Here is a 12,449-nt window from a genome sequence, read left to right as displayed (position 1 = left end):
CTGGAAACCTTCTCCCCAACATTTAGTTTTCTATGTGGAGAGAATTGTTTTGTATAAAGGAATAGTAAACGATGTGATTTTTCCCACCTGCAGTGTGAAGTGGTACACAGCTCTGACACAGTTTTACTATGAGAACTAGGCCCAAACTCATAGGGTTATTTATGTGCACTAATTCAGCATTGACACATATTTTCTCTTCCACAGCAAATATGATCCAAAAATTGTATTAAATCTAACCTTTATTTAAAACAAGATTCTATCTTCCACAGCTGTAGCTATTATAAGTTTCAAGGAGTCATGCGTATGTCCATCTCTTAGCACATATCTGTGTTCTGTTCATCTTTTGCCAAATCACAGGACAGGACTGAATCTCTGCTCTGTCCATTCAAGGATCCAGGTTTTGTTTTTGTTTTTACATTCTGGAGAGGGCAAAAAACTAAAGAGGTTTTGATGTTCTGGCTTGGATTAAACTCTCCCAAGTTCCCAAAACAATATGTAAAGAGTTGGATTTTTAAATTTGAAATGAAAACAAGGCTTGGGTAAAATTTCTCCTGAATGTGCTTATTTTTACGGGAACAAGACCACAAAGATCTGGATCCATTGTTTTGTTGTTCAGGCTTATCATGATTTGTGGCACATCCGGACAGCTATTTATGGTACTGCATTCCTGCCATTTAATCACCACAATTGCCATCACCACCACATCAGAAAACCTGCTTCGAGCTTTGGTCCATTTCAGCCAGGACTCAAGGGTTTTAAAAAGGGGAAATATTCCTGCCAATAATGTTATTCAACCCCCCCTTCACTTAGGACGACAGTTAACGATCTTCAACACCCAGGCGCAAATAGCCATTGGAGGAAAAGATAGAGGGCGTCTCTTCCAAGGCCAGCTCTCCGGTCTCTATTACAATGGTTTGAAAGTGCTGAACATGGCAGCAGAGAGCAGCCCCAACATCAAGATCAATGGAAGTGTCCGGCTGGTGGGAGAAGTGCCATCCATCTTGGGAACCGCACCTACAACCTCCATGCCACCAGAGATGTCTACAACAGTCATGGAGACCACCACTACTATGGCTACTACTACAACCCGAAGAAACCGCTCCACACCTACCATTCAGGTGAGTCATTTGAAGTCTCTATAGCTGGCTTGTGTTTTCTCAAATATATCTTAGGGCCAGATTTCCTCTCTCTTTTTTGTCCCCCCCCCCCCCCGATTTTACCTAAAGATAAAATTCAGCACAGAACTTGTTCACTCTCAGTTTCCATTTGAATTATTGTTGTATGTGCAGACATGAGGCCAAGTTATTCTGTGATACTGTTTGACCCACTCATTAAGTTAGGGTTGGTTGTTCCTGAGTGGAGAACAAGACATGAGCTTCATAAATCTGTGGAATCTGATAATGGAAGACCACGATGGTAGATTCTGGAAAGCCAGTGCAGATTAGTGTTCCTCATGTGTGCTATTTCTTCTTTAGTGGCGAAGTTTTTAATAGAGTGGGTTGGGTTGCCCAAGCTGAGTTGTTCTTCATTCCTGTTTTTAACAATATTAAATAATAATAATATTTAAAGTGGAATATTAATATTAAAGTGGAAATTGTCAGATGGTTGCTTTCAGAGTCTGGGGCTTATTCAATCAGGTGCTTTTGAAATCTCTGATAGCCCTTATTGTGATGGAGGTATATATTTTTCTCTGACTACAGCTTCGTTAAGCCCTTTAGGGCTTAATAAACTCTCAATATATCTTTTCAATAATTGCAGACAGAAAATAATCTACAGATCAAATATAATTGCCTTGATGAAGCAGCAGTAGACTGTGTTCTTCCCCAAGTACAAACGAGTTTCTTCTGAATAATAATTATTGATTGCTTGATCTGCTTTCTTTGTCTGTGTTGAGTAGAACAGAGAGCTCACCAGGCATTTCACAGAGACCTTCACATGTATAGAGGTGTCTTATACCTGCATGATAGAATTTATTGGATCATATGGTCCTTTCATTCGTAATGTGGTTTATTTCTAATTAGCTCATCTAATTGAATGGTTCTTTTCCAGTCCAAGCCATCAATAGCTTTTGTTTCCCTTTTTTGAGTTGTGCTTCCCCACAATGGTAATGCACCATTGCCCAAACATTTGATCTTGTTCCTGGACCTTCGTGGCTATGTCAGTTCTCTCCACCAGTAAAAACAACTTGACTCAGCAAGGCAGAACTATGTCAGATCATAATCAGGGTCTCAAATGTTGCTGAAAGTGTGACATTAAATGCTAAATGCTGCTTTATTTCTCCTGGTTGCTTGTCAAGGCTCTACATTTTTTGCTCGCTGAAAAATCAGGTGGCTATGAATCAGTTATAATTATTAGCTTCAATTGATGGTGCATTATATAAAGGCCTCAGGTAAATTCACCCACCTTGAAATTGGACTGCAAATAATTCTGATGGATTTTGTCGTATTTGGAATGTTGTTCTTATACATTCTGGGAAAATGAAACAAAATGCAAGCCAGGTTTTCCCCTTCGTTAGCTCATGCAGGGCCAGCCTCATGAGATCTCGCCAGAAGCCGCTACTGCACAATGCCGGTGAGCAAGGCTTCTGTGGCAGTGGGCGGCAGAGGTGAAACAGGATGTGTCGTTCCTGAGTTAATGCTCTAATCAGAGTCTGTAAAGATTTTTTTGAGTCTATTCTGATGGAATTATATCAGTCTGTTGCGAGGTCACTGAAATATTTCATGAAACAAGCCCACCTAGATTATTTCTCAGAGGGTTTTTGACCTAATCTACATGTCAACTTGTTGAGCTGATTAAGTCATTATGTTCTTGAGAAAGCATCAAGGTGATTTAATACAGTGTAAACTGGCCTCTAAAAACATGGCTAGAGCAATGATTTCCTGGATGCACTCACACAACGAATGGTCTCATCTTGGCTTATATTAAAGCAATAACTCTTGACACTTCACTCTTTCCATTGAAAGGAAGATAAAAGTCAATATGCACCTCCATTACAACTCACTGTGTCTCAAGAGCAGGTCAATTTATTGTTATCGCAGTGCAAGACGGCTCTTGCTTCATTTCAGTCACTCGACTGAGTTGTTCAACTCCATTTGTGTAAGCTGTATCCTATACAGACTCAGCACCAACAAGAAACTCAAACATCACACCTCCCCTGAGGTACCGATGATTAAAATTAAGAAACAATTTTTTGGGGGGACCTTTTTTTGTTGTGTTTTGGCACCGAGTAGCTTGTGATTCTGTTGCCTGTGGGGGGAAGCATTGGTCACTGCTGTATTTTTTGTTAGGACCAGCAACCTCTTCTATCCCTACAACAACAACAACAACAACAACAACAACAACAACAACAACAACAACAACAACAACACCCCAATTATCCAGAATGTCTGAACTTCCAGGGCAAGGGAGAAAATTCAAAATGACAGTTGGAAGCTATTTATCACTAGAGTGCCGACTTGAACAATTGTTAGGATATTTTCCCTTGATGATCCCATTTTATGGGTCTTGATTGGCCAAGAAGGGAGAGGTTTATTTAGCTATCCTCTCTTGCACCAGCTGACGGTACAAGGACCCAAACAAATGTGGTTTAAATAACTGTTAGGTCATTTTATTACACTGTATTCATTCATTCATTCATTTATTCTCTAATAGCACACTGCAGATCTATGTGCATCTACTTCTCTTTTGCCTGATTCAAATGTGCAGAAATAGCCCACAAGCTCTGCTATTTGAATGGGGGTTCACAGTTGGGTGGGATTCAAATGTCTCAATGGTCATCCATGCAAATAAACCCAACTCACTTCTTGACATAGAATACTAAAATCTGAAGGAGATGAGTTTTGGCCTAGCCTCCTCTCTCTTACAAGCTAGCACTTTGTGCACACATTCAGGTTCTGAATCACATGGGGGCAGACTTCATGGGTAGAGCTGCCTTCATGCTGCTGCTCAGCCCCAATGCATGGAGGGCAGTGGAAGAGAGCTATCAGGAACATTATGGAGAAAGCATGGCCACCAAACACTCCTTCGCTCTCCCCATCATACAATGGGAGATGCATTGGGAGATCTGAATAGGAATAATGTTCTGGCCTCAAAACATGCCAGCCAGTTAAACTTATTTTGGAAGGGAAATAATATTTTATTCAAATTGGCACCCAATCCATATTTTTATTTAAATCAACCTTCCACATTATTGACATAACAATCTGAACATCAAACAGCTAGCAAACACTGAAGATGGGGCAACTCAGCCAGCCCCACCCTTTCCCTCTATTCCATCAGCAGTGAGTGTATATAGGGGGTGGGGTGGACATTGATGCAAAATGTCCCTATTTTCATCTGAAAAATGTTGGAGGGGATGTAACAAGTAACACAATGCACATCTGGGCAGAGATATGTGGAGTTCTGTTTAACTCTGGAGCCTGTACTTGCTTAAGCTGATAGAAATTGGTGTAGTCCAAAGTTCACTTTGCCTACTTGTGATTTCTTGTTTGTTCCACTCCATTTAATGAAGCACGTTTGCTTCTGACTAACAGAGCTGCCTACCGACCCTTAGTAAAAGTGCCACTTTGACCCCCTGACACATAAGTTTGCTCTGTATTCAAGCTCGGGTCTGTTCGGAAACGGCATGTGTTGTATTAAATTACTCTTACAGACCTCAGGGCCCTGACACACCAGCTTCTCTCGTATTAACAATATCCTCTTTGGGAATTCCACTTTGCCTCACTGCTGTGCATAGAACACGGAGGCATATGGCTATCGTTCACTTAAATGCTTCTACTTTTAACTCGGGAATGTCCTGGAGTGCAGGGCTGCTGCTAGATTAGGGCTGTCTCACATCCAAAATGAGAGATGTGTTGTTATTTCTATCAGGCTTGTTCTCGACAGATGCCTTGTTTCTGTTGTTGAGCTTTTTGAACTTTACCTGACTAGCCTTCTTAAGTGGCCAAAGATCTGTCTGGTTGGTCAGACCTGGTGTTGATGTCACACAGCACAATAACTCCTTTGACACTTGGGGTAGCGATCCTTTTCTACGGTTTTTGTTTCCAGTATTTATATTTTTGACAGTTCAGCTGCCATCAGCTGATATTTACAATCTACAGATATGGGTTCTTTGTGCCCCACTTATGGTGGAGGGATGGTGTTAAAATATAGGGCTTTCTCAATGGTTGACCCATCGTTGTGGCACAACATGCTTTGTGAAGAGTGGGTGAACCTCCTTTCTAGTGGCTGGTGAACTTTTTTTGGGGGGGGGGGAGCAGGCTTTTGGCTACTAAGTATTTGTTTCCTTTTAAGGCTGTTTGGTTCCTGCCTCTGTTTTATTTTTGTACCTTAACTGAATGTATTGTTTTATATGATAATGTGATTTTAATGTGTTGTCAGCTGTACTGAGTTGTGCCTAGGCACTAGAATAGCAGGATAGGAAAATATATATGAATAATAACAACCTCTGTTTGAGCTGAACTAAATATTACGACAAATAAATTAATACACTGCATTCAACAAATTGTGTTTGTCCAAAATGCCCTAAATCCAGAACATTCCTCAGCAAAATCCAAGGAACTGACTGTGAACAATCAAATGAAAACAAATGAATTCAGCAATGACTTGAATCCGTTTAGATTTCTTGTACTCAATCATGTGGTGTCAAGGGACCAAAAATAGAATTCTCCAGTAAAATTAATATAAATTGTAACATGAAAAGTGGTTGTTGATTTCAGTTCTCGTTTCCACTGATGACAATTTTTTGAGATGAAACCCACAAAATGCGCTTCACCTTTGGGTTTTATTAAATTCATTTTCCTGAATCGTAAATGCTGAAGCTAAAGCATTTGTAAAGCCAAATGCTTGCTGAGTAGTCACTTCATAGTTGAGCTGAAGTTGAACAGATTTGATTAAATTTGTGAATATTTAAGCTTCAATATGCTTAGTAAGGACTATTAGATCTGCAGGAAGCCAAGAATGGACTAGTTAACCACGAATGGATGCCAAGGGTGAATGCAAGGGCTCCTTCTTTTCATTGAAAAGGATCAAGATCCATAGGCAGAATAGGGGGAGCCAATTCTTGCTAATTCCCCTCTTCCCCCTCAGCCTATTGCTCTCATTTTGCTCTGGATAGTCCTCTAACCTTCCGGAGCAAATTTTCAGGGGCTGGAGGGGATATTGGTCAGAAATACTTCCCCACTTCCGCGGATAGTGGATAGAATGTTGGATTTCGACCCAGAAGACTTGAGTTCAGCCTCCACTTAGCTCTGAATACTGTGTAGTATTGGGCCTGGGTAAGATCACACACAGCCTAGCCTACCACATTGTAATGCTGTGTATATGGTAGTCCTTGGAAGAATGGTAGAATAGAAATGTAATAATAAACAACTCTGAAAGAAAGGAGGAAAGATATCATTGATTAACGTCAGTGAGCCTCCCTATTGGTTTAGTTAGGGTTTGATCAGTGGTGTGCTTGGGGATCCATCCTTTTACCAGCGTCCAGCACAGTTGCCTAGCTGCATTTTGTTTAGGCTGAGGGCCATAGGATTTTGATTCAGAACTTCCCATAAGACACTGCTCTTGCAGCACTTTCTTTTAGGCATGCCTTGTGATGGAACACAGCAGAGAAGATTTGTCAGTATAATTAGCCTCTAACTGTCAGGGAAAGAAAAATACACTTGTCTCCTCTTGCGATTGCCAAGGTACCTTCTTTTTCACTCTTAAGAAAATAATTTTTGGAGAAGGAAATTGGCCTCTAATTTACTCATTGCTTGTTATGAGTCTCCAGTGACATTTTCATCCACTGACTGCAAAGCACTAAAGGAGAGAAAAAATATTAAGGAACTTGAAAGCCCCAGCTTTCTGTCTTACTTCACACAAGCCCATTCATATGACATAAAATTGTCTTTTCTTCTCCTCCTACCTTTCATTGTTGTGGAAAAAAATTATGTCCTGTGCAAAACAATTGGCCACCCAATCACAGACATTTACACTGGGGTTATCAGTGCAACACCATGGTTTGTGATGTTCTACTGGCACAATGGTTTGTGCATACTTGTCTTATGTGTATGTTTTTATGGGCAGCAATGAGGATGACAACACGTCTGAAAGGCAAAGATGGGTAAAAGGACTACTGTATTGGCCCGAATATAAGATGCACCCGCAAATAAGTTGCACCTTTAAAATTCAAGGCATATTTGCGGGTGCAACCCACCTCCCAGCACTACCGCCCTAGATGGAGGGCGGCCAGTGCCAGCGCTAGATTCCAAGTGCACTGGGTGCCCGCCTCCCAACACTACCGCCTCCGGGCACTACCTCCCCAAGCCGACGTGAATATGAACATACGAAGTTCCCTTAGACCTCTGGTCCTTTGAACATAGTATTATCAACTGTGACAGATATCAACTGTTCATGGTTCCAAACAAAGTATTTCTCAGTCCTCTTACTAATGCCCTGTAACTGGAGATGTCAGGAATGGAGCCTGGTTTCAACTGGAAAAGAATAATCATATACCCAAAGTGATTGCCCTTTGCTTCATTGCTGTTCATTGCCCATTCCTGCAGAGGAATCTGCTAGGCACTATCTCACTGTAGTGTAGAAGCAATTGTGAATGAGTAAGTATGTGGGTGGATGTTTTGGGCCCTGGAAAATACAGATGACATTATTTATATGGCAAATTATCTCAAATGTATATATTTGAAAACATTTGATAATCTGTGTGATGAGAGAGAGGGTAACGTATGATATGCAAGTTGGCCCAAAAGCTGTTAGTTGTGTGAGTAATCACAATTTGAAATTCAAGTTTTTTTGACAAGCGTATGGCATGTTTCTGGAGCCAGTTTGCTTTCCAAATGCAATTACAAGTTTGAACGTCCTCTGGTATTCTGAACAGCCTGTTAAAATCTGCTACTTTGGAAGTAGGGGGAGAGGCGGGAAATGTGTATGTGAAACTATATTCTTTGCAGAAGGCATAGATAAAAATATGTATAAATGCAGGCAAATATATGCCCTAAAGTGCAGAGACTTTAAACACATACTTCATAGTTGTAGACCAGTTATGATAACTAGGATAGCAGATCACGTGAATAGGCTAAAAAACAATAATGGTTCCGTTTTATTTTTTTCAATTTTAAGCACGGGAGGGTTAAATGCTGTAGGTTCATCAGGGCCCAGCCCTAGCATTTTTTGTTAATGCCAGGCTTCAGCTGTGGAACATATGAAGTATGAACAGATGAATGCCCTTGGGGAAGTGCAGTTTCCATCTTCTTCACCATGGAATAACTGCAGAGACTCATCCACACATTGGCGTTTAGAGGGAAGATTTTCCAGTTCAGAGGCTAATGTTTCCAGCAGATTTGAGCTCTGACATCTCTTTTTCTAGAAACGAAGCACAGATGCCAATGCTGGCTTCAATTTGTGTGTGTGTGTCAGGGGCAGGAGGAGGCTTGGGCAAGAAACCCTTAGCTGCTCCCCATTCCCTGGGTGGGCTCTCAGCCTCCTGGCTGTTGTCACCACTGCCCCTCTCATTCGCCCCCTGCTTCTGGTATGAAGAGCAAAAGCAGGGGACTCTCGGGACCAGCAGCAGTCCCCCTGATTGACTATGGGTCTTAGTAGTTCCCTGACATTGCCGAATTCTGACACTATTGCAGTCCGAACACTTCTTTAGCCTTTCTGCAGAATGCGTGAGGGCTTAAAATGGGTAGCGGGTAAAGGATGCGCACACTGGCCCTTTTCCCGACGTCCTTGTGGTTACAAGCCTCACAAATAGACTTCTGACACATGTGGGGTCTGAAGGGAAATGCTAACTGTATTCAGTTGAAATGCACAGAGTTCCAAACTGAACAATACTCAATGAATGGAGATAGAATCCTCACTGCATAGCTCCAAATGTTGAGATTGGACATGCCCACACACCCCTACCCAGTTTGATTCCTCGTGTGCTGTACCTCCTCTGCTTAACACCCTGCTCTTGCTGGAGAACGGCAATCCATGTGAAGAACAACTCCATTTATTTTAACACCCCTCTCCAAAATCACCAGGATGTAATTGGCATTGGGCAATAATAATTCACTTCAATTAAATGCTAGAGCAATCTGTGAAAATGAAAGACACTCCCCACACTTCTCCATCTTTGCTTCAAAGGTTCTGGGCATTTCCCGACTCAGCTTGTTTTTGTTTCTCAAAAAGGAAAAGGAGTGGGGAGGTTATGCGTTGAAATTCGTGGTAAAACTGAGCAGGTCCCCTTTCTGCCTTGAGATGCCTTGTTAATAGCACTATCTGACTTGGGAATGTGAAACCATGACTGGAACCATCTCAGTGTGCCTTGTTATTTGGAGTGCACGCAGAGCTGATGCGCATACCCCTGTTAAACAGAAGCAAATTTGTATTTCCAGAATGGCTTGAGTTCTTAGAATGACAGGATTCATTGAAAGACACAATGCAAAGCAAGTGGCTGCTTAGGAATGAACAGAGAAAAATCATTGGCTTTGTAGCACAGAAAGAGAGATCCGGTTTGCTTTCTCCCGGTTCTTAAACCACGTCTGCTTCGCTTGCTATTTATACCCTGCAGGGAAATGATTGGGAGCTGCAGGCGTTGCCAAAAGACTTCCAAGGCAGACATTTTCATTTTGTTTTTGACAAGACTCATTGAGAGGTGGGGGGTGCACACCTTACCTTTCTTGGCTCACGTTTAGATGACAGCGTAGAAATTAGAAACACATCCTGGCTGTTATGACAGTCCTATTTCTTGCAACCATCTAATTAACGCCTTGGGTTTTCTTTGGTGAGAAACAGTGCTGTGTAGCTAATAGAAAGGGCGGGGCGGGGAGTTTCACACTGCATTCTTCTTTGTCGGTGGGGTGAGCTGTCATTAAAATGGAAGCTGCGCCTGTCATTGCGAGCTCTTGGATTTGGTACAAGCTGCTTGATTGACAGCTGGACCTGCAGAAACAGCAAATATTTCCCTGTCTGCATGCACGGTTCTTTACTGAGGAATATGGTAAGAATATTTGTGTATTTATAAATTTGCTCATGCGTCCATTGCATTTATATGCCACTTTTCTGCCATGGCACTCAAGGGAGGTTACCATTTTAAAAGATAGAAACAAATGATATAAGACAGTGGTTCCCAATTGGTGGTCTGCAGGCCCCAGGGGGTCCATGGCACAACTTAGTTGTGGGCCATTGAATGCATCAGCTTGCTTGGATCACACTATTTTGTCCATTTAATCAATCAATCAATTTTAAAAATTAGATGGTGATCTGGAAAGCTGTTGTTAAGTAAAAACTTTATGGATGAATACATCAAGCCACTAGGCACTGTCTCGCGGTGATCGTCACATCACTGCCACATGCAATTGCATAGGGGCATAAGTCCCTGCAGAGGCTCTCCATAGAGCCCTCTCTGTCATTCTTTCCTCAACTTGGTGCATAAGCAAAAGGGAGAGCCTTTGTGGTGTAGTGGTTAGTGTGCTGGCCTATGACCTTGGGAGTCCAGGGTTCAAATCCCCAGTCACCCACAGAGCTCACTGGGTGACCTTGGACCACTCAGCCTAATCTACCTCACAGGGTTCTTGTGAGGGGGGGAAATGGGTGGGGAGGACAATGTATATCGTCTTGAAGTTCCAGGAGAACAGGTGGGATATACGTAATAATAAAAATAAATTATGAAATAAAAAAGGGGAAGGAACATTAGTGTAGGCTTCAGGGAATCCTGAAGCAGGAGCTGGGGCAATTACAGATCCAGTTTAGATCAGGCCAGACTCTGGAGGATCTGGGGACAGTTCCCAAATGAACACATGGAGAAAGCAGAGCTTAAAATCCATTGTCTGACCTTTCATCACTTCTGTGTGGAACGCATCACCAGTCTCAAAGGAAATCAACTTATCAGCTAATCCTACCATAAGGCAGAATGAAGTGGTCCACCTCAGATGGCAATTTTTTTGGCACCCTTAAAGGTTGACAAATTGACAATTTAGAGTATTTTTTATTATTATCACCAACCACTATTTGAATCTTCTCACTTGGGCACTAATATATCTTGGGGCCATTGCTGTACTGTAACACTATTTTCATGTGCTTTGAGACCCTTGCATGGTTGTCTTTGAAAGAGCCAGCCAACATAGAAGAGGTTTGTTGTATGCAAGCTATAATATATACATAGCCAGGAGAAGTTGCAGGGCTGGCTAATTTTCCCATTGGATGCATACAATGCCTCATAACCCCATGGCAGACTGATTAAAAAATAGTAAGCGGGGGGGGGGGGGGAATTAACTTGCCACAATCTTTATTCCCTTTTATGAAAGGTGACCTCTGATGAGAGCAGAAGGATGTGAATGATTTTAATCTGCAGTAACAATGGAGAACCAGTCCTGACCGACTCCTGCAGTATAAATATATAAAATGACAGATTATTCTGCCGCTTCCTCCTCCCCTCCTGCCCAGACATACACATACACATGCCATAATGCACAGCTAAATTTCAATTGTGCTTTATCTCTCAGCTACTGCCCCAGTGATTAATGCTGTGCTTTCTGGGAGGCTGGAATATGAGGGGAGAGAGGGAGAAGCGAGATATGTATTTCTGGTGCTGTTTATCATTATCATTATTCCTTTATAATAGTTTTTCCTCCTGTTGGAAGAGCTTAATTTACTGAAGGAGCAGGGGGCATGACAGGTGAGAGAAGAGATGATGGCAGGTGGATGGATGGCTTGGGCAAAGGCAAGGACAAAGATAGGAAGCTGTGCTGTTGAAAGCAGTGAGTGAAAAGTGTGGTCCCCCCCCCCCATATTAAGGATTTAGAAAGACAAGACTAATTTACACCTTGCTGGTGCAACTTACTGCATGAGCTGCCCATTCACCATTGTGGGCAAGGGCCACAGCTGAGCATATGCTTTACAGTGCAGAAGGTTTTATGCTTGTTCCCTCACATCTGCCAATCACTAGTCAGCTGAGAACAATCTTTAGCAACTTTGGCTGGTGCACCAACTACAACCATTACTGGACAAGGATAGCCTTGCCAGCGTGGTTTATACATTAGTAATCTCTTGATTAGGCTAATGTAATGCACTGTATGTGGAATTTCCCTGTAGCTGGTTCAAAGCATGCAGCTAGTGCAAAGTGCAACTGTCAAGATGCTTAATGTGACACCCAGCTTTACACATACTGCGCCATTGTTGAAAGATCAGCACCAGCTGCCAAGGTCAAGATTTTGTTCTTAACCTTTAAAGCTCCATATAACTTGGTACTAAGATACCTAGCAGGCTAAGTCACTCTTAAGATATTCCAAGGGAATCCTGCTGGTCAATCCATGACCAGTGGATTGTCACTGGGTGACTAGGCTTGCCATACGTCTGGAAAATTCCGGACATGTTCGGAAACCGGACATCGTCTCCTGCAGGTAAAAGGGAGGCAATGTGGGCTTGTAAGTGTGTGTCTGTGTGTTATTAGCAAGAGCATTGCCTTCACT

At 42.2% G+C, this 12,449-nt stretch overlaps 1 protein-coding gene across 24 annotated transcripts in view; it reads left to right on the top strand.

Annotated features, from left to right (window-relative positions):
* The window catches only part of NRXN3 (neurexin 3), a 1,192,693-nt gene that overhangs the window by 1,064,579 nt on the left and 115,665 nt on the right, over positions 1-12,449 (top strand). For 19 of the 24 annotated variants that reach the window (XM_077925136.1, XM_077925127.1, XM_077925120.1 and 16 more), the window contains one exon: positions 811-1,118. In XM_077925136.1, the coding sequence (XP_077781262.1) occupies positions 811-1,118 (308 nt within the window). Of the gene's footprint in view, positions 1-810; positions 1,123-1,431; positions 1,435-12,449 lie in introns of all 24 variants that reach the window. The other 5 variants (XM_028718450.2, XM_028718431.2, XM_077925148.1 and 2 more) reach the window with 2 other exon arrangements.

This window comes from Podarcis muralis, chromosome 1, assembly GCF_964188315.1.
Source record: "Podarcis muralis chromosome 1, rPodMur119.hap1.1, whole genome shotgun sequence".
NCBI lineage: Eukaryota > Metazoa > Chordata > Lepidosauria > Squamata > Lacertidae > Podarcis > Podarcis muralis.
This window is presented reverse-complemented; position numbering and strand designations above follow the sequence as displayed.